Consider the following 22,330-nt stretch of genomic DNA (forward strand, 5'->3'; position numbering starts at 1 on the left):
CCTAAAAATTTTGAATATTCTACCTTAGCTATATGCTTCTGATTAAGGTCTATATTTGTTAATGGCGTCACACCATTTACTGTACGGAACTGTATGTACTGTGTCTAATCAAAATTCTGTGAGAGTCCGTTTACAAGGAACCACTTAGTATACTAACGTTCTCAAGAACTATAGAAAATCATTATGAAAGTAAGTGTTCCATTTCAAAAAAGGAAACAATCTTGTTTAAGCATCTCTTTACAAAGGTCAACCATATTAACGAGCGCCGCCTTTGTCTCATTATTTTGTATCAGCCAAACAAAGAATAGAAATAAAGACATACAGTGGAGGGATTATCCGAGAAGAAATGGCAGTGTATCGATGTGAGTACATTTATGCGAAAAGCGACCGCACCACTCCCTGTGCCGTTGCAGCCATAAACGCAGCAGCAGAGGGGTGGGGACGGCCGACCGCCCGGTATATAGGGCGCCACCGCGGCGCCTGGGACAGTCGACTGCCGCGTCACCACCGCCGACGCAGTAACCACCATGAAGCTGGCGCTCGCACTTTGCGCAGGGTTCCTCTTCGTCGTACTGGTCGAGGCAGACCGGGGTGAGTTCTGAGGTTGACGTGTTCCTTGCAAAAGCGCTGTCCAGCGGCTGGTCCAGGTTAGGGCTACTATCCTAACGGCTCTTTCTTCTACTTGAGGTACTGATATTAGGCCATAAAGCAAAGCAGCCATTGTACGGCACTTCTTCCTGCAGCATAAAACAGACGGTAAATGTTTCCTTAGCCACGCTCCCCAGTTTTACCACGTCGGCGCCTCATATGCTGTCATCACCATGACTTTTACATAACTTCGGGGTACTGTACAGTGCCTGGCGGAGCTTACTCTGTGCTGTTCCTGGTCATCCCCTATCCTGCAGCACTCTCAACTAGTGCAAGCAAGATTTTCACTTTATGATTATTGGAACCACTAGAACTTGCTAACTGTAGTAAAGTCTCGGTATCCCTCCTGCCCCTCTTCCACACAGTTCCCTCAGTTACCAAATTAACTGCTCTTTTATGCCTAAAAATGTGTCCTATTAATTTGTCCACTCCGTCAGTCTCGCTATACTTTTGTTGACGTCCATCTTATAACTGCTTTTCAAGACCAACTATTCATTCCGTTCAATTGATATCTCTAGGTTTTTGCTGTCCCTTACAATTCCATCGGTGTACCTCAAATATTTCACTTATATGGCAATTCTTTTTCCAAAATTCTTCATTACTGCTTTCTCTAAGTACAGATTGAATCGCATGAGAGATAGCCTACGGCCCTGTCTTACTCACTTCTCATTTATTGCCTCCGTTTCATGACCATCTTTAATTTCTGCAGCCTGGTTTCTACATTACTTCATACACTTTAAGCGAATGTATACGGTCATTTTTAGTGTGGAGTGAGTCTATCTTTCTTCTTTATGACGGTTTTGATGGGGACACATTAAATGAGGTGTCTGAATGTCTGTAGAGGAGTGACATCCCTTTCACCCTCAATAACGAAAACCGCATTATTATACTGATGCAAACAATTATCTTCTCCAAACTATTTGACGACTGTACGAAGTACACAGTATTGTAAAATGTTCAATTGGATCTGAGCACTATGCGACTTAACTTCTGAGGTCATCAGTCGCCTAGAACTTAGAACCAATTAAACCTAACTAACCTAAGGACATCACAAACATCTACGCCCGAGGCAGGATTCGAACCAGCGACCGTAGCGGTTGCTCGGTTCCAGACTGTAGCGCCTAGAAACGCACGGCCACTCCGGCCGGCATTGTAAAATGTGTACATATCCTTCTGCCCTTAGCATTTTGATAAGCACAATTAGGAATCATACCTTAACGAAGTAAAACACCTCCATGCCGTAACACCACCTCCTCGCTGTTGGAACCATACAAGATGGCAGGGAACTTCCTTCAGGCATTCGCCAAACCCAAACCCTTCCATCGGATTGCCACAGGGTACAACGTGATTCACCATTCCATTTCACTCGTATGCATCATAAACTACTGATTGGCGTCGCTCTCTACACCAGCACTAATGTCGCCTAGCACTAACTTCAGAAATATGTGGCTCATCTGTAACTGTTGGGCCCCTGTGCTGCATTCTTCTTAACACCATACGCGCAGTCATTGTGTTAGCTGGACTTCTGGTAGCACTTTGGTAGTCACGGGTCATTCGTAAGTTTCATTTCAAGTGATCATGTGATTTTTTTACAACAACCCTCCTTAATGCACCACTGTCCCTGCCTGTCGATACCTTAGGTCATCCATATCTGCATCTACACGGATACCCTGCAAATCACATTTAAGTGCTTGGCAGAGGGTTCATCGAACCACCTTCACAATTTTCTATTATTCCAATATCGTGTAGCACGCGGAAAGAACGAACACCTACATCTTTTCGTGCGAGCTCTGATTTCCCTAATTTTATCGAGGTGATTGTTTCTTCCTATGTAGGTCGGTGTCAACAACATATTTTCGCATTCAGAGGAGAAAGTTGGTGATCGGAATTTCGTGAGAAGATTCCGTCGCAACGAAAAACGCCTTCCTTTTAATGATGTCCAGCCCAAATCCTGTAGCATTTCAGTGACACTCTCTCCCATATTTCGCGATAATACAAAACGTGCTGCCCTTCTTTGAGCTTTTCCGATTTACACCGTCAATTCTATCTGGTAAGGATCACACACCACCCAACAGTATTCCAAAAGTGGACGGACAAGCTTAGTGTAGGCAGTCTCCTTGGTAAATCTGTTACATTTTCTAAGAGTCCTGGTAATATAACGCAATCTTTGGTTAGCCTTCCCCACAACAGCCCCACAACAGTTTCTATGTGTTCTTTACAATTTAAGTTGTTCGTAATTGTAATTCCTAGGTACTTAGTTGAATTTACTGCCTTTAAATTTGTCTCATTTATCGTGCAACCGAAGTTTAACGAATTCCTTTTAGCACTCATGTGGATGACCTCACACGTTTCTTTATTTAGGGTCAACTGCCAATTTTTGCACCATTCAGATATCTTTTCTAAATCGCTTGGCAATTTGTTTTGATTTTCTGATGACTTTATTAGTCGATAAACAACAGCGTCATCTGCAAGCATCCTAAGACGGCTGCTCAGATTGTCTCTCAAATCGTCTGTATAGATAAGGAACAGCAAAGAGCCTGTAACACTACCTTGTGGAGCGCCAGAAATCACTTCTGTTTGATTCGACGACATTCCGTCAATTACTGCGAACTGTGACCTCTGACAGGAAATCACAAATCCTGTCACATAACTGAGACGATATTCCGTAAGCACGCAGTTTCACTACGAGCCGCTTGTGTGGCACAGTGTCGAAAGCCTTCCGGAAACCCAGAAATACGGAGTCGATCTCAAATCCCTTGTCAATAGCACTCAGCACTTCATGCGAATTAAGAGCTCGTTGTCTTTCACATGAACGATGTTTTCTAAACTCATGTTGACTGTGTGTCAAGAGACCGTTTTCTTTGAGGTAATTCGTAATGTTCGAACACAATATATGTTCCAGAATCCTGCTACATATCGACTTTAATGATGTAGGCCTGTAATTTAGTGGATTACTCCTACTACCTTTCTTGAATATTGGTGTGACCTCTGCAACTTTCCAGTCATTGGGTACGGATCCTTCATCGAGTGAACGGTTGTGTATGTTTGTTAGGTATGGAGCTAATGCATCAGTATACTGTGAAAGGATCATAACTGGTATACAATCTGGACTAGAAGACTTGCTTTTATTAAGTGATTTAAGTTGCTTCACTACTCCGAAGATATTTACTTCTACATTACTCATGTTGGCTGCTATTCTTGATTCGAATTCTGGAATATTTACTGCGCCTTCTTTGGTGAAGGCATTTCGGAAGGCTGTGTTTAGTAACTCTGCTTTGGCAGCACTGTCTTCGATAGTATCTCCATTGCTATCGCGCAGAGAAGGCGTTGATTGTTTCTTTCCGCTAACACACTTCAAAAACGACCAGAATCTCTTTGGATTTTCTGCCAGGTTTCGTTGTGGAAACTGTTATAAGCATCTTGCACTGAAGTCCGCGCTAAATTTCGAGCTTCTGTAAAAGATCGCCAATCTTGTTGATTTTGTGTCTGTTTAAATTTGGCACGTTTGTTTCCTTGTTTCTGCAACAGTGTTCTGACTCGTTTTGTGTACCAAGGAGGATCAGCTCCGCCGTTTGTTAATTCATTTGGTATAAATCTCTCAATTGCTGCCGACACTATTTCTTTGAATTCAAGCCACATCTGGTCTACACTTTTATTATTAATTTGGAAGGAGTGGAGATTGTCTATCAGAAAGGCCTCAGGTGAATTTTTATTCGCTACGACAACCATGTATTCACTAATCCCTATGTTCGTTGTGATGCTACTTATTAACTCAGGATTATTTGTTGCTAAGAGGTCAAGTGTGTTTTCACAACCGTTACTATTCCCGTAGGCTCATGAAGTAACTGCTCGAAATAATTTTCAGAGAATGCGCTTACCACAGTTTCGGATGATGTTTTATGCGTACCTCCGGTGTTAAACATGTATTTTTGCCAACATATCCGGGGTACATTAATGTCACTACCAACTATAATCGTATGAGTTGGTTACATTTTTAAAATCAAACTCAAGTTTTCTTTGAATATTTCAGCACCTGTATCATCTGAATTGGGAGGTCGGTAAATGGATCCAATTATCATTTTATTCCGGTTGCCAACAACGACCTCTGCCCGTACTAACTAACAGCAATTACCTACTTCAATTTCACAACAAGATAAACTACTTCTAACAGCAACAAACACGCCACCGCAAGAACCATTAGGTTTTTTGCAAAAATTTCGGCTGAGCTTATCTCCGGCTTTGGGCGGCTTTCAGTGCCTATAACGATTTAGGCATCAGTGCTTGCCATTAGCGCTTGGAGCTCTGGTACTTTCCCAACACAGCTTCGGCAATTTACAACTGTTATATCGATGGTTCCGGTATCTACGTTCTTCCTGTGTTCAGCCTGCATCCTTTGTGATTCAGGCCCTTCTTGTGTTTTCCCAAGACCCTCTAACCTAAAAAACCGCCCACCTAAAAAACCGACTGGTCTTGGTTTAACTGTGATTGATTCTTCATGATTACACTTCACAGTCGTCTCACCGTCTCCATAATTTTAACCCTAATGATATGAGACACGCTGCATGCTCAAACGTATGCCTTTTGAACAAATGATGCCATTTTTCGAAGTGCTATTATTAATATTATACACGGATATAGTTCCAGGGATTTTTCCTCTGAGCATGACTGACACTTTTCTCTCGCCTGCTCATTTTCATTTCTGTTCCTTTCAACGCAGGTGATTTACTTTTTAAAGAAGGTTTGTCAGATAATCTCTGACGTCGGTATGTTGTACAAGTTAGAGCTACACTTTATGATCGAATATTATGACATTTTTGAAGACCGAAAATCTCCTCTGTTGAAGTTAGCTTGGGTTCCGAAAACAACGATCGTGTGAAACCCAGTTCACTCCGTTCGTCTACGAGACACAGAAAATAGTAGATACAGGAGTCCAGGTGGGTGCCGTGTTCCTTGACTTCTGGAAGGTTTTCGAGACGCCTGTACGAACGCATACAATATCAGACCAAGTGTTTTACTGGACTGAATACTTTATAGCTAACAGAAAATCCTCAGGAGCTAGAAGACTTCAATGTAAATGTAACTTCGGGTGTGCTTTAAAGGATTGTTATAGGACCTTTACCTTTCACAATACGTAGAAATGACTTACTGGATAATATCGGAAGTTCTATAAGACTCTTCGCGGCTTATGGTGTTGTATACAGAGAAGTTGTAGTAGCGCTATAAAACTGTAGCGATTTGCAGACGATAGATGTGTGGTCCAGGCAGCGGCAGTTCACCATCATTATAAACAATTGCAACGCAGTGCCAATAATTTACAATGTGATGACACGATTGCGGAACAATCATTTGAAGATGTCACATCCATAAAATATATGCGAGTATGCATACGTAGCGATTACAAGTGGAACGACCGCATAAAATTGATCGCAGGTAAGGCTTATTCCAGACTTCCACAATGGAAGAGCTTACTAAATCCTTGTTCGACGAGTACCTGTATATTGTTCACCAGTATGGGAATCGTACAAGGTAGAATTGATTGAGGAAGTGGAGAAAATCCAAAGAACAGCAGCGCGGTTCGTTAGCGGTTCATTTAGTAAGGGCGAAAGCATCGCAGAGACGCTCAGTTAATTCCATTAGTAAGAGAGGTATTGTGCATCATATTGTGGTTTGGTGTTAAAGTTTCGAAAGCGTACGTTCCTAGAAGAACCAACCAATATATTGGTTCGTTCTACGTATATATCGCGAAAAGGCCATGAATCTTAAATCAGAGAAATTCAGTTCTCACTGTGGTTTAACAACAATACTTCTTCTCCGGAGTCATTCGCGACTGTAACAGGAAGGATTGGGAGTGATTGTGGTATCAAAGCACCCTCCACCACACATCATAAGGCGGCTTGCGGAGTGTAGCGGTAGACGTAGATGTATAGATTCTAACATGAACACACTTTTTTGTCCAACTCGTTCAAGAGAAAGATCAGTAGTGTAAGCTACAAATAACACATGATGATGGACGATAGCGGAGATGCATAATGTAGTATTGAAGCACCCAGAGGGTGGTTTACTCGAATGTTCAGACGTGTGTGAATTCCTAAGGGACCAAACAGCCGAGGTCATCGGTCTAGAGACTTACACACTTCTTAAACTAACCTAAAGTAACTTATATGAATATATGAAAATGGTATCTGTTCTTTCGGACCGTGACGCTCTCTAGAAAGAAATGATAATTAAATCAAGACCTTAAGCTGCCAACAGGCGTTGATATACATCAACGGGGACAATTGAAAATGTGTGCCCCGACCGGGACTCAAACATGGGATCTCCTGAAACTTCCTGGCAGATTAAAACTGTGTGCCCGACCGAAACTCGAACTCGGGACCTTTGCCTTTCGCAGGAGAACTTCTGTAAAGTTTGGAAGGCAGCAGACGAGATACTGGCAGAAGTAAAGCTGTGAGGACCGGGCGTGAGTCGTGCTTCGGTAGCTCAGATGGTAGAGCACTTGCCCGCGAAAGGCAAAGGTCCCGAGTTCGAGTCTCGGTCGGGCACACAGTTTTACTCTACCAGGAAGTTTCATATCAGCGCACACTCCGCTGCAGAGTGAAAATCTCATTATGGGATCTCCTGCTTACATGGCAGACGCTCTATCCATCTGAGCCACAGAGGGTGCAGAGGATAGTCCGACTGCAGGGACTTATCCCTTGCACGCTCCCCGTGAGACCCGCATTCCCAACTTAATGTCCACACACTACATTCGTAGTGCCCCTGCCCATTACAGTCATTACTCGCGGCAGACAATCTTACCGAGTCCCGTAAGAGTTCGGGCAATGCGTGTGCATCTGCACAGAAGAAGGTCAATGGCCGGTTAGCCTTAACTATATGAAGATGGTATCTGCTCTTGTACTTGAGGACAATATTATGGAAATGGAAGAGGATGTAGATGAAGATCAAATGGGAGATATGATACTGCGTGAAGAGTTTGACAGAGCACTGAAAGACCTGAGTCGAAACAAGGCCCCCGGAGTAGACAATATTCCATTGGAACTACTGACGGCCGTGGGAGAGCCAGTCCTGACAAAACTCTACCATCTGGTGAGCAAGATGTATGAAACAGGCGAAATACCCTCAGACTTCAAGAAGAATATAATAATTCCAATCCCAAAGAAAGCAGGTGTTGACAGATGTGAAAATTACCGAACTATCAGCTTAATGAGTCACAGCTGCAAAATACTAACACGAATTCTTTACAGACGAATGGAAAAACTAGTAGAAGCCAACCTCGGGGAAGATCAGTTTGGATTCCGTAGAAACACTGGAACACGTGAGGCAATACTGACCTTACGACTTATCTTAGAAGAAAGATTAAGGAAAGGCAAACCTACGTTTCTAGCATTTGTAGACTTAGAGAAAGCTTTTGACAATGTTGACTGGAATACTCTCTTACATATTCTAAAGGTGGCAGGGATAAAATACAGGGAGCGAAAGGCTATTTACAATTTGTACAGAAACCAGATGGCAGTTATAAGAGCCGAGGCACATGAAAGGGAAGCAGTGGTTGGGAAGGGAGTAAGACAGGGTTGTAGCCTCTCCCCGATGTTGTTCAATCTGTATATTGAGCAAGCAGTAAAGGAAACAAAAGAAAAATTCGGATTAGGTATTAAAATTCAGGGAGAAGAAATAAAAACTTTGAGGTTCGCCGATGACATTGTAATTCTGTCAGAGACAGCAAAGGACTTGGAACAGCAGTTGAGTGGAATGGACAGTGTCTTGAAAGGAGGATATAAGATGAACATCAACAAAAGCAAAACAAGGATAATGGAATGTAGTCTAATTAAGTCGGGTGATGCTGAGGGAATTAGATTAGGAAATGAGGCACTTAAAGTAGTAAAGGAGTTTTGCTATTTGGGGAGCAAAATAACAGATGATGGTCGAAGTAGAGAGGATATAAAATGTAGACTGGCAATGACAAGGAAAGCGTTTCTGAAGAAGAGAAATTTGTTAACATCCAGTATTGATTTAAGTGTCAGGAAGTCATTTCTGAAAGTATTTGTATGGAGTGTAGCCATGTATGGAAGTGAAACGTGGACGATAAATAGTTTGGACAAGAAGAGAATAGAAGCTTTCGAAATGTGGTGCTACAGAAGAATGCTGAAGATTAGATGGGTAGATCACATAACTAATGAGGAAGTATTGAATAGGACTGGGGAGAAGAGAAGTTTGTGGCACAACTTGACTAGAAGAAGGGATCGGTTGGTAGGACATGTTCTGAGGCATCAAGGGATCACCAATTTAGTATTGGAGGGCAGCGTGGAGGGTAAAAATCGTAGAGGGAGACCAAGAGATGAATACACTAAGCAGATTCAGAAGGATGTAGGTTGCAGTAGGTACTGGGAGATGAAAAAGCTTGCACAGAATAGAGTAGCATGGAGAGCTGCATCAAACCAGTCTCAGGACTGAAGACCACAACAACAACAACATCTGCTCTTTCAGACAAATCTGAAAGAAGAGATAGCATTGGTGACCGTGTAGCACTTTAGAATGAAATGATAATTAAATCAAGACCTTAAGCTGCTGACAGGCATTTCATTCTAGAGACACATTTCGACTGTCCCTGTTGATGTATATCAACGCCTGTCGACAGCTTAAGGTCTTGATTTAATTATCATTTCATTTTAAGCTAACTTATACTGCGAACAACATACACACCCATGCCCGAGGGAGGACTCGACCTCCTGTGAGAGGGGCCGCGCAATCCGTAACATGGCACCTTAAACCGAGTGACTACTCCGCGTGGCTAGTGAGAGTGTACACGGTATTATATGGAACTGGTGTCCCAAAGAGACCAATGTTTCTACAGTGAGGGTAAAAGTAGCGTCTTCTATCAGTGTTTGTGAATATAATGCTGGTTCTCAAGGAGTTATTTTAGAAAAAATTGACAAAATTAGGATTCAACTATGCTTATCCAACAGCAAAAGCATCAGCAAAAAAGGACAATGTAGCATTGTAGCAATCTGAAGTGAAATATTCGAAAAAATACAAAGAAGTTCGTCGAAAAATTGATGTTGCCAAAAATCGGAGAGAAGAAGCTATATTTGAACGTGATAGTAGTGTAAACTAAGATGTCGGATTGTTTTGTAGAATCTTGTACCTCAAGGAAGCAAGGGATAAGAAGTTGTTATGGGTGGCCAGTATCCTATTTATACAACATAAATGCACACGTGCATAAATACGGTTCTTTATTTATATGAAGATTTACGTATCTTGAATAGAGTCAATGTGTTGTGGTACAAGCTCACCAGTAATAGTCCTTTTGCGGACAGTCTCGGTAATCTTGCTATTACAGACTTCAGTCTCACTGCTTGTCCCGCTATAGTAACTGATCTTGTCGCTGTGCACTGTCGTAACCTGCGATGTGAACTGAGCTCGCTTTGCGTGTGGACTCTCAGACGCCAAACTGGAAAAGTGAGTCAGTGACTGATGCCCCCAACCCCCTTCAGCGGCGGCGGCTAAATACACTCCTGGAAATTGAAATAAGAACACCGTGAATTCATTGTCCCAGGAAGGGGAAACTTTATTGACACATTCCTGGGGTCAGATACATCACATGATCACACTGACAGAACCACAGGCACATAGACACAGGCAACAGAGCATGCACAATGTCGGCACTAGTACAGTGTATATCCACCTTTCGCAGCAATGCAGGCTGCTATTCTCCCATGGAGACGATCGTAGAGATGCTGGATGTAGTCCTGTGGAACGGCTTGCCATGCCATTTCCACCTGGCGCCTCAGTTGGACCAGCGTTCGTGATGGACGTGCAGACCGCGTTAGACGACGCTTCATCCAGTCCCAAACATGCGCAATGGGGGACAGATCCGGAGATCTTGCTGGCCAGGGTAGTTGACTTACACCTTCTAGAGCACGTTGGGTGGCACGGGATACATGCGGACGTGCATTGTCCTGTTGGAACAGCAAGTTCCCTTGCCGGTCTAGGAATGGTAGCACGATGGGTTCGATGACGGTTTGGATGTACCGTGCACTATTCAGTGTCCCCTCGACGATCACCAGTGGTGTACGGCCAGTGTAGGAGATCGCTCCCCACACCATGATGCCGGGTGTTGGCCCTGTGTGCCTCGGTCGTATGCAGTCCTCATTGTGGCGCTCACCCGCACTGCGCCAAACACGCATACGACCATCATTGGCACCAAGGCAGAAGCGACTCTCATCGCTGAAGACGACACGTCTCCATTCGTCCCTCCATTCATGCCTGTCGCGACACCACTGGAGGCGGGCTGCACGATGTTGGGGCGTGAGCGGAAGACGGCCTAACGGTGTGCGGGACCGTAGCCCAGCTTCATGGAGACGGTTGCGAATGGTCCTCGCCGATACCCCAGGAGCAACAGTGTCCCTAATTTGCTGGGAAGTGGCGGTGCGGTCCCCTACGGCACTGCGTAGGATCCTACGGTCTTGGCGTGCATCCGTGCGTCGCTGCGGTCCGGTCCCAGGTCGACGGGCACGTGCACCTTCCGCCGACCACTGGCGACAACATAGATGTACTGGGGAGACCTCACGCCCCACGTGTTGTGCAATTCGGCGGTACGTCCACCCGGCCTCCCGCATGCCCACTATACGCCCTCGCTCAAAGTCCGTCAACTGCACATACGGTTCACGTCCACGCTGTCGCGGCATGCTACCAGTGTTAAAGACTGCGATGGAGCTCCGTATGCCACGGAAAACTGGCTGACACTGACGGCGGCGGTGCACAAATGCTGCGCAGCTAGCGCCATTCGACGGCCAACACCGCGGTTCCTGGTGTGTCCGCTGTGCCGTGTGTGTGATCATTGCTTGTACAGCCCTCTCGCAGTGTCCGGAGCAAGTATGGTGGGTCTGACACACCGGTGTCGATGTGTTCTTTTTTCCATTTCCAGGAGTGTACATGCTCTCCAGAGAGCGTTGGCGGCGTGTTGCATGTCGGTGTGGTTTTGGCCTCTCTTGTTTCAGGTGCGCTTCATGCCGCGCCTACTATCAATTTTCGCGCTTCATGTTTGGCGACAGCTTATGTCAGCACAGTTTTGATGTAATTGCGCATTATTCACACATGTCAGTGATAACTAACAATTTCACATATGTGTCTGAAAAATAAAAATGTATGAAATAAATTTTGTTTAGCAAATTTCATTTACCTATTTAATTCTGCATGTCAAGATATGTTATGAAACAACTTTTCAGCCACTTGTGCTGTTCTACTATTGGTATAAAATTTCACTGGTATCTCCCCTTAAAGACAACTGTATCATCTGCAAACAGACATATGGAGCTAGTGACATTATCTTCTAGATTATTGATATATATTGTAAACAGTAACGGTCATACGACACTTCCTTTGGGTACTCCTGTAATTACCTTTACATTTGCGTAATTTTTACCGTTAAGAGCGACGTGGTGAGTTCCGTTCGCAATCAGGTTTGGAATCCCGCCACAAATCTGATCCGATGCTCGGTAAGGTCGTATTGTTTTTAAGTGAATGGCAGTGCGGGACTATGTTAAACGCCTTCCTGCAGCCAGCCACAGTGGACGAGCGGTTCTAGGCGCTTCAGTCCGGAACCCCGCCACCGCTACGGTCGCAGGTTCGAATCCTGCCTCGGGCGTGGATGTTGTGACTTGGCAAGACAGCCAAGTCACTATGCGAGGATGCCGAAATGCACGCTTTTAAGCTCACGCAAACTGGCGTGAGGTCTGGAACAGGACAACGTAATTAATATAGCCAATAAGGTACGTTGCTGCTGGAATACTTAACTTTAATCCATAATTGGTGTACATCGCTCTTGACGGTACATACTTAAAATCTCAATATAAACTGGTAATGGCGCCTTGCTAGGTCGTAGCAAATGACGTAGCTGAAGGCTATGCTAACTATCGTCTCGGCAAATGAGAGCGTATTTGTCAGTGAACCATTCCTAGCAACGTCGGCTGTACAACTGGGGCGAGTGCTAGGACGTCTCTCTAGACCTGCCGTGTGGTGGCGCTCGGTCTGCAATCACTGACAGTGGCGACACGCGGGTCCGACGTATACTAATGGACCGCGGCCGATTTAAAAGCTACCACCTAGCAAGTGTGGTGTCTGGCGGTGACACCACAGTGGATGTGTGTGATGTCCTTAGGTTGGTTAGGTTTAAGTAGTTCTAAGTTCTAGGAGACTGATGACCTCAGATGTGAAGTCCCACAGTGCTCAGAGCCATTTGAACCGTTTTGCCTTCCTGAAGTCGAACAACACTGCATCATTGTGAGCACTGCTGTGGCTCTCATAAAGGAATAGAGCGAACTGAGTTTCTCGAGATCTCTATTTGCAGAACCCATGTTGATTTTTGTAGAGGAGATTTAGCGACTGTTATGACCCTGGACAAGAAATTTGGACCTTCTCGAAGTGTTGTTAGCAGTTCAGCGCACAGTTAAACCCGAAGGCCTCGCTGATCATCTTTCAAAGGCGAGGTACGAAAACTTCTCTGCATTTCGCCTCATGTTCATTTCATCAGTTAGGTTGCTAGGTTCATGATGAAACTACAACAATTTCACAAACTTCACGGAATGTCTGTCTTCTGTCCATGTGGATCACTTCACGTACTATTGTTATCGTTTCCGGCGCCGTGCGTGTTGACATTCTGACCGAATACTTGTTATTCGCCATAGAACCACTGCCACCTCTAAACCGCTCAAACCACCAAAAAAATTCTTGCTTTACTCAGAAAGCGATCGCCAAATGCCTCCCTCAGCACGCAGTGGGTTTTATTTGCAGTTTTGTGGGGCTTAAAAGAAAACTTAATGCAGTTCGTTTGGTCCTTCAAGTGAGCCATTTCGAATTCATAGACACAGCGGAAAACGGAAAGAAATCGGTTAGAATGTGCACACTGATGCACTTGCAATGACGCCACTACCAGCTGAAAGCAAGGAGCTTAGGGTAAAAGATTATGGCGTTACCAAAGACGAGAAAAAGCACTGACTGCAGCCAGGGAATGGCGATGGTGGGTGGAGGGGGGGCGGAGGGGGGGGAGGGTTGACGCTCCACTGTCTTTTGGAGACCAGGACGAGAGTTTCTCCATTAAAACGCTATGTGAAACTTACCCCTCTCATCAGGGTATGTACTTAGATACGACATACTTTCTTTGAGGAATATTCGTAATCAGACAGTTTACAACTTAATTTACTGATGCAAAATTTCATTTAGTAGGCATGAACTACATCGTGGTACCAAACCCCTTCTCATTAATTTAATCTGAAATACACTCCTGGAAATGGAAAAAAGAACACATTGACACCGGTGTGTCAGACCCACCATACTTGCTCCGGACACTGCGAGAGGGCTGTACAAGCAATGATCACACGCACGGCACAGCGGACACACCAGGAACCGCGGTGTTGGCCGTCGAATGGCGCTAGCTGCGCAGCATTTGTGCACCGCCGCCGTCAGTGTCAGCCAGTTTGCCGTGGCATACGGAGCTCCATCGCAGTCTTTAACACTGGTAGCATGCCGCGACAGCGTGGACGTGAACCGTATGTGCAGTTGACGGACTTTGAGCGAGGGCATATAGTGGGCATGCGGGAGGCCGGGTGGACGTACCGCCGAATTGCTCAACACGTGGGGCGTGAGGTCTCCACAGTACATCGATGTTGTCGCCAGTTGTCGGCGGAAGGTGCACGTGCCCGTCGACCTGGGACCGGACCGCAGCGACGCACGGATGCACGCCAAGACCGTAGGATCCTACGCAGTGCCGTAGGGGACCGCACCGCCACTTCCCAGCAAATTAGGGACGCTGTTGCTCCTGGGTTATCGGCGAGGACCATTCGCAACCGTCTCCATGAAGCTGGGCTACGGCCCCGCACACCGTTAGGCCGTCTTCCGCTCACGCCCCAACATCGTGCAGCCCGCCTCCAGTGGTGTCGCGACAGGCGTGAACGGAGGGACGAATGGAGACGTGTCGTCTTCAGCGATGAGAGTCGCTTCTGCCTTGGTGCCAATGATGGTCGTATGCGTGTTTGGCGCCGTGCAGGTGAGCGCCACAATCAGGACTGCATACGACCGAGGCACACAGGGCCAACACCCGGCATCATGGTGTGGGGAGCTATCTCCTACACTGGCCGTACACCACTGGTGATCGTCGAGGGTACACTGAATAGTGCACGGTACATCCAAACCGTCATCGAACCCATCGTTCTACCATTCCTAGACCGGCAAGGGAACTTGCTGTTCCAACAGGACAATGCACGTCCGCATGTATCCCGTGCCACCCAACGTGCTCTAGAAGGTGTAAGTCAACTACCCTGGCCAGCAAGATCTCCGGATCTGTCCCCCATTGAGCATGTTTGGGACTGGATGAAGCGTCGTCTCACGCGGTCTGCACGTCCAGCACGAACGCTGGGCCAACTGAGGGGCCAGGTGGAAATGGCATGGCAAGCCGTTCCACAGGACTACATCCAGCATCTCTACGATCGTCTCCATGGGAGAATAGCAGCCTGCATTGCTGCGAAAGGTGGATATACACTGTACTAGTGCCGACATTGTGCATGCTCTGTTGCCTGTGTCTATGTGCCTGTGGTTCTGTCAGTGTGATCATGTGATGTATCTGACCCCAGGAATGTGTCAATAAAGTTTCCCCTTCCTGGGACAATGAATTCACGGTGTTCTTATTTCAATTTCCAGGAGTGTATTATTTGTATTAGTTTACTACACAAACGGCGAAATATCTGGCCATTTCACAATCAGAATGAACGATTTTCGGTATGTAAGCACTGAAATGATGCTTTTTTAGCCGGGCGCTGTGGCCGAGCGGTTCTAGGCGCTTCATTCCGGAACCGCGCTGCTGCTACGGTCGCAGGTTCGAATCCTGTCTCGGGCATGGATGTGTGTGATATCCTTAGGTTAGTTAGGTTTAAATAGTTCTAAGTCTAGGGGACTGATGACCTCAAATGTTAAGTCCAATAGAGCTTAGAGCCATATGAACCATTTGATTCTTTTTAGTCAGAGGAACATGTCATTATTATATGAAAGTCATTGATTGAACTTAGGTACAATTAAGCATTACCACTACAGTGAAAAGCTTATACTTAATGTAGGTAATGCCTGTCCTTGCCTCACTTTTTCCTCTACTAAGGACTTTTAGATCATTGTACACAAAGTCAATTTCGTTTGACAGTTTTACACAATCAAGAATATACGTTTCAGTCATCATTTTAACTTAAAATCACAGTCATTATTGTACGTATTTTCAGTTATGATGTCTGTAAAAAGGAATGGCAACAAGAAATGGGTTATACACTTAAACGATCATTTTATATGCAACGAAAAGTACTCTGTACTTAATGAAATGAAACATTTATTTCACTTTCACAAACAAAACAAACTCGCAGCTTATTAATCACTGTCTTTATGATAAATCTAATTGACTGTTCTTCTAAGATTATTAGCTTATTTTATTTGCATTTACTTTTGTTTCTGTGAGAAAAGAATTTCAGCATTCTCTCTGCATGAGTTGTAGTAGACTGTATTACCAAGTGTAATTGATGTCTCATGTAAAATGAAGTTTGGTTTAAATATTTACTGAGAATTTCACTAACCATTACATCAACGGATTTCTATGGCCTGACGGAAAAAAAGTCGGAGCACCAAAATACAATTAATGTCAGGTAATGAAATCTCGGGAATCCTTTTGTCTTGGTAACATATTTATGTGATTAACACTGCAAGATCACAGTTTAATGTAAGCGCAAGATAAGCCATTACCAATGTGAAATGCTGGTACATTACGAGTAATAACCAGTGTAGCCTCTAGAATATTGCAAGCAAGCCTCCAGAATATTGCATGTAAACGTGCATGTATTGTTTTCTACGGGTGCTGGATGTCAGATTGTGGGATGGAGTTGGAAGCCTTTGCACTTAGTCGGTCAATACAGGGACGCTAATTCAGTTTGCGGATGACGTTGGAGTTGTTGTCCGATAATGTCATATACGTGCTCAATTGGAGGCAAATCTGGTGATCGAACAGGCCAAGACTACATGTTGACACCGTAGAGCATATTGGGTTACAAAAGTGGTATGTTGGTGAGCGTTTTCCTGTCTGAAAACACCCCTAGAATGCTGTTCACGAATGGCAGCACAACAAGTGTAATTATCAAATGGCTCTGAGCACTATGGGACTTAACATCTTAGGTCATCAGTCCCCTAGAACTTTTTTTTTTTTGGTCATCAGTTTACTGACTGGTTTGATGCGGCCCGCCACGAATTCCTTTCCTTGCTAACCTCTTCATCTCAGAGTAGCACTTGCAACCTACGTCCTCAAATATTTGCTTGACGTATTCCAATCTCTGTCTTCCTCTACAGTTTTTGCCCTCTATAGATCCCTCTAGTACCATGGAAGTCATTCCCTCATGTCTTAGCAGATGTCCTATCATCCTGTCCCTTCTCCTTATCAGCGTTTTCCACATATATCTTTCCTCTCCGATTCTGCATAGAACCTCCTCATTCCTTACCTTATCAGTCCACCTAATTTTCAACATTCGTCTACAGCACCACATCTCAAATGCTTCGATTCTTTTCTGTTCCGGTTTTCCCACAGTCCATGTTTCACTACTATCCTCAGAAATTTCTTCCTCAAATTAAGGCCGGTATTTGATATTAGTAGACTTCTCTTGGCCAGAAATGCCTTTTTTGCCATAGCGAGTCTGCTTTTGATGTCCTCCTTGCTCCGTCCGTCATTGGTTATTTTACTGCCTAGGTAGCAGAATTCCTTAACTTCATTGACATCTTGACCATCAATCCTGATGTTAAGTTTCTCGCTGTTCTCATTTCTACTACTTCTCATTACCTTCGTCTTTATCCGATTTACTCTCAAACCATACTGTGTACTCATTAGACTGTTCATTCCGTTCAGCAGATCATTTAATTCTTCTTCACTTTCACTCAGGGTAGCAATGTCATCAGCGAATCGTATCATTGATATCCTTTCACCTTGTATTTTAATTCCACTCCTGAACCTTTCTAATATTTCCATCATTGCTTCCTCGATGTACAGATTGAAGAGTAGGGGCGAAAGGCTACAGCCTTGTCTTACACCCTTCTTAATACGAGCACTTCGTTCTTGATCGTCCACTCTTATTATTCCCTCTCGGTTGTTGTACATATTGTATATGACCCGTCTCTCCCTATAGCTTACCCCTACTTTTTTCAGAATCTCGAACAGCTTGCACCATTTTATATTGTCGAACGCTTTTTCCAGGTCGACAAATCCTATGAAAGTGTCTTGATTTTTCTTTAGCCTTGCTTCCATTATTAGCCGTAACGTCAGAATTGCCTCTCTCGTCCCTTTACTTTTCCTAAAGCCAAACCGATCGTCACCTAGCGCATTCTCAATGTTCTTTTCCATTCTTCTGTATATTATTCTTGTAAGCAGCTTCGATGCATGAGCTGTTAAGCTGATTGTGCGATAATTCTCGCACTTGTCAGCTCTTGCCGTCTTCGGAATTGTGTGGATGATGCTTTTCCGAAAGTCCGATGGTATGTCGCCAGACTCATATATTCTAAACACCAACGTGAATAGTCGTGTTGTTACCACTTACCCCAATGATTTTAGAAATTCTGATGGAATGTTATCTATCCCTTCTGCCTTATTTGACCGTAAGTCGTCCAAAGCTCTTTTATATTCCGATTCTAATACTGGATCCCCTATCTCTTCTAAATCGACTCCTGTTTCTTCTTCTATCACATCAGACAGAACTTCACCCTCATAGAGGCTTTCAATGTATTCTTTCCACCTATCTGCTCTCTCCTTTGCATTTAACAGTGGAATTGCCGTTGCACTCTTAATGTTACAACCGTTGCTTTTAATGTCACCAAAGGTTGTTTTGACTTTCCTGTATGCTGAGTCCGTCCTTCCGACAATCATATCTTTTTCGATGTCGTCACATCTTTCCTGCAGCCATTTCGTCTTAGCTTCCCTGTACCCTATTTATTTCATTCCTCAGCGACTTGTATTTCTGTATTCCTGATTTTCCCGGAACATGTTTGTACTTCCTCCTTTCATCAATCAACTGAATTATTTGTTCTGTTACCCATGGTTACTTCGCAGCTACCTTCTTTGTACCTATGTTTTTCTTCCCAACTTCTGTGATGGCCCTTTTTAGAGATGTCCATTCCTCTTCAACTGTACTGCCTACTGCGCTATTCCTTATTGTTGTATCTATGGCGTTAGAGAACTTCAAACGTATCTCGTCATTCCTTAGTACTCCCGTATCCCACTTCTTTGCGTATTGATTCTTCCTGACTAATGTCTTGAACTTCAGCCTACTCTTCATCACTACTATATTGTGATCTGAGTCTATATCTGCTCCTGGGTACGCCTTACAGTCCAGTATCTGATTTCGGAATCTCTGTCTGACCATGATGTAATCTAACTAAAATCTTCCCGTATCTCCCGGCATTTTCCAAGTATACCTCCTCCTCTTGTGATTCTTGAAGAGGGTATTCGCTATTACTAGCTGAAACTTGTTACAGAACTCAACTAGTCTTTCTCCTCTTTCATTCCTTGTCCCAAGCCCATATTCTCCTGTAACCTTTTCTTTTACTCCTTCCCCTACAACTGCATTCCAGTCGCCCATGACTATTAGATTTTCGTTCCCCTTTACATACTGCATTACTCCTTCAATATCCTCATACACTTTCTCTATCTGTTGATCTTCAGCTTGCGACGTCGGCATGTATACCTGAACTATCGTTGTCGGTGTTGGTCTGCTGTCGATTCTGATTAGAACAACCCGGTCACTGAACTGATCACAGTAACACAATCTGCCCTACCTTCCTATTCATAACGAATCCTACACTTGTTATACCATTTTATGCTGCTGTTGATATTACCCGATACTCATCTGACCAGAAATCCTTGTCTTCCTTCCACTTCACTTCACTGACCCCTACTGTATCTAGATTGAGCCTTTGCATTTCCCTTTTCAGATTTTCTAGTTTCCCTACCACGTTCAAGCTTCTGACATTCCACGCCCCGACTCGTAGAACGTTATCCTTTCGTTGATTATTCAATCTTTTTCTCATGGTAACCTCCTCCTTGACAGTCCCCTCCCGGAGATCCGAATGGGGGACTATTCCGGAATCTTTTGCCAATGGAGAGATCATCACGACACTTCTTCAGTTACAGGCCACATGTCCTGTTGATACACGTTACGTGTCTTTAATGCAGTGGTTTCCATTGCTTTCTGCATCCTCATGTCGTTGATCATTGCTGATTCTTCCGCCTTTAGGGGCAATTTCCCACCCCTAGGACAAGAGAGTGTACTGAACCTCTATCCGCTCCTCCGCCCTCTTTGACAAGGCCGTTGGCAGAATGAGGCTTACTTCTTATGCCGGAAGTCTTCGGCCGCCAATGCTGATTATTTATCAAAAGTTAGGCAGTGGCGGGGATCGAACCTGGGACCAAAGACGTTTTGATTATGAATCAAAGACGCTACCCCTAGACCACTTAGAACTACTTAAATCTAACTAATCTAAGGACATCACACACATCCATGCCCGAGGCAGGATTCGAACCTGCGACCGTAGCAGTCCCGCGGTTCCGGACTGCAGCGCCTAGAACCGCACGGCCACCGCGGCCGGCGTCTAATTATCAGACATACAAATTTACGTTCATGGGTGCATGGGATAGCCACGAAATTGCTGCTGCAGTCGTAAGAAATCACACCCTAGAACACAAATCCAGTGTAGGTCCAGTGTGTGTTGCACGAAGACAGGTTGGCTGTAGATAGTCAAATGACGTCCTCCTAATCAACACACGGCCCTCACTGGCGACGAGGCAGAACAAGCTTTCATCAGAAAACACAACATACCTCCACTCTGCCGTCCAATGAGTCTCTCTCTTGACAACATTGAAGTCGGAAATAGCGGTGGTTTGGGGTCAGTGGAATGCACGCTACAGGGTGTTCGTCTCGCAGTTGTCCTTGAAATAGCGGAGTTGTAACAGTTCGTTGTGTCACTTTGGTGCTAACTGCTGTTCAAATCGCTTCTGCAGATGCTCCACGATGCGCCACAACGACAAGCCGAATGCGATGGTCTCCGCTCTTGGTAGTGCCACTTGACCGTCCGTAACCTGGTCTTCTTGCGAGCGTGCATTTCCGTGACCACCGCTAGTAGCAGTCAGGTACAGTGGCTACAGTCCTGCCAAGTATCTCTGCAACATCGCATAAGGAACATCCAGCTTCTCATAGTCCTATTACATGACCTCGTTCAAACCCAGTCACGTGTTGTCGCCCTGTTATGTCCGCACTATAACATAACAAATATTTCGTGATAACCAAATTTGTTTGACCTTCTGTCACTCAAAACATAACTTAAGTTCGACTACACAACACTTCGCTGGCTGTAGCGCCAAGGAGAAATCATAGTCACTGGTAGAGAACACAAGTCCAAACCACAGCCAACCAGTCGATACCGACGCGTCGCAAGTTTCCAGCCAAGGAGTCCACAGTACGGTTCGGTCGTATGAATCCAGCAGCCGGGTAGTAACACAGTCATCGGCGAACATTGAACTGGTTAAACGGGCTCAGGGAGCTCGCTTAAATCAGGAGATCCGGCCAATCAGAGTGTTGCTCACGGTTGCTCACTCTGGTGGCAAGGGCAGCGCCGCCAGGGTAATCCGTATCGATAGTGGTGTGTACGCTGCCGCTAACCCTGCGACGACGCGTTCACTTGCGCCAGTTGTTGACATCGTGTGCGGCGCCAGCGGTATTCGCTGTGTGCCGCGTCTGTTGTAGCACGCCGCGCCGAGTTGACGGCTACTGTGCGGCGGCCGATACGACAGCCCTAAGGGCATTCTTCACTAACATCAAATCGCAACATCCAATCTCAAAGTTAACTAACGCTCACGATCGTTATAGCCTGTATTTAAAGCGAACTTGATTTGCATCCTCATAGTGGCGCGACTAACGCGAAATTGGGATAGACATCATCTTTCAGACGTCGAAACACGCCTACCAACGGTCGTTTGTGTCGCACAAATACTGCTTGGTGTTTCGATTTTTTTTTTCGTCAGTGTATTTCATCACTTGTCAAACTAGGTGCAACAGCAGCACTTCGCTACTATTCACTTATTATTTTAGGATATGGAAGCAAGTATCAGATATAGCTCGTATGCTGTTGTACAATAATGGTTGATTGTTGATTCAAAGGACCTCAAAGCTGAGCTACATTTTGTAAGAATGACCGAATCTGTTGTCTTGGCAAACCGGCGTGACAACTCTTCATTTACACCAGATACACTGTGAAGCACTGAAAATCTCTTTTCCTATACATAGATCTTCTTCTGTAAGGCAACAGTTTGGTTGCCGAAGAAACTTGATTTTCTTTTTGTATTGCATATTTACGTCACATACAGTGTACAACTTTTCTTTATATGAACAACAGTGCCACGAGTTTGGGCGTCCAGATTTAGGGAATATCATCTGGCAACATCAAAGAGAAGCAAAAAGGAATAAAACAAGCAATAAATATTGATTCCTGCTGTGTCCAAAAGTTATTATTACTTTCTGGATAAGAAGTTCCCAAAATCTTCCAATCTAACAATTAGCGAAATGCAGAATAACCATTCGCACACAAGAAAGAATTAATGTGCTGCAAATTTGAAATGAATAATTTG

The 22,330-nt window shown here is 44.7% G+C and overlaps 1 protein-coding gene across 1 annotated transcript in view; it reads left to right on the forward strand.

Annotated features, from left to right (window-relative positions):
* Positions 1-510: 510 nt before the first annotated feature.
* Positions 511-22,330, forward strand: part of LOC124544767 (serine protease inhibitor I/II-like) — a 40,199-nt gene continuing 18,379 nt past the window's right edge. The window contains exon 1 of the mRNA XM_047123445.1: positions 511-591. Within this exon, the coding sequence (XP_046979401.1) occupies positions 528-591 (64 nt within the window). The 5' untranslated portion in view covers positions 511-527. The remainder of the gene's footprint in view (positions 592-22,330) is intronic.

Source organism: Schistocerca americana, chromosome 8 (assembly GCF_021461395.2).
Source record: "Schistocerca americana isolate TAMUIC-IGC-003095 chromosome 8, iqSchAmer2.1, whole genome shotgun sequence".
In the NCBI taxonomy this organism is placed as follows: Eukaryota; Metazoa; Arthropoda; class Insecta; order Orthoptera; family Acrididae; genus Schistocerca; species Schistocerca americana.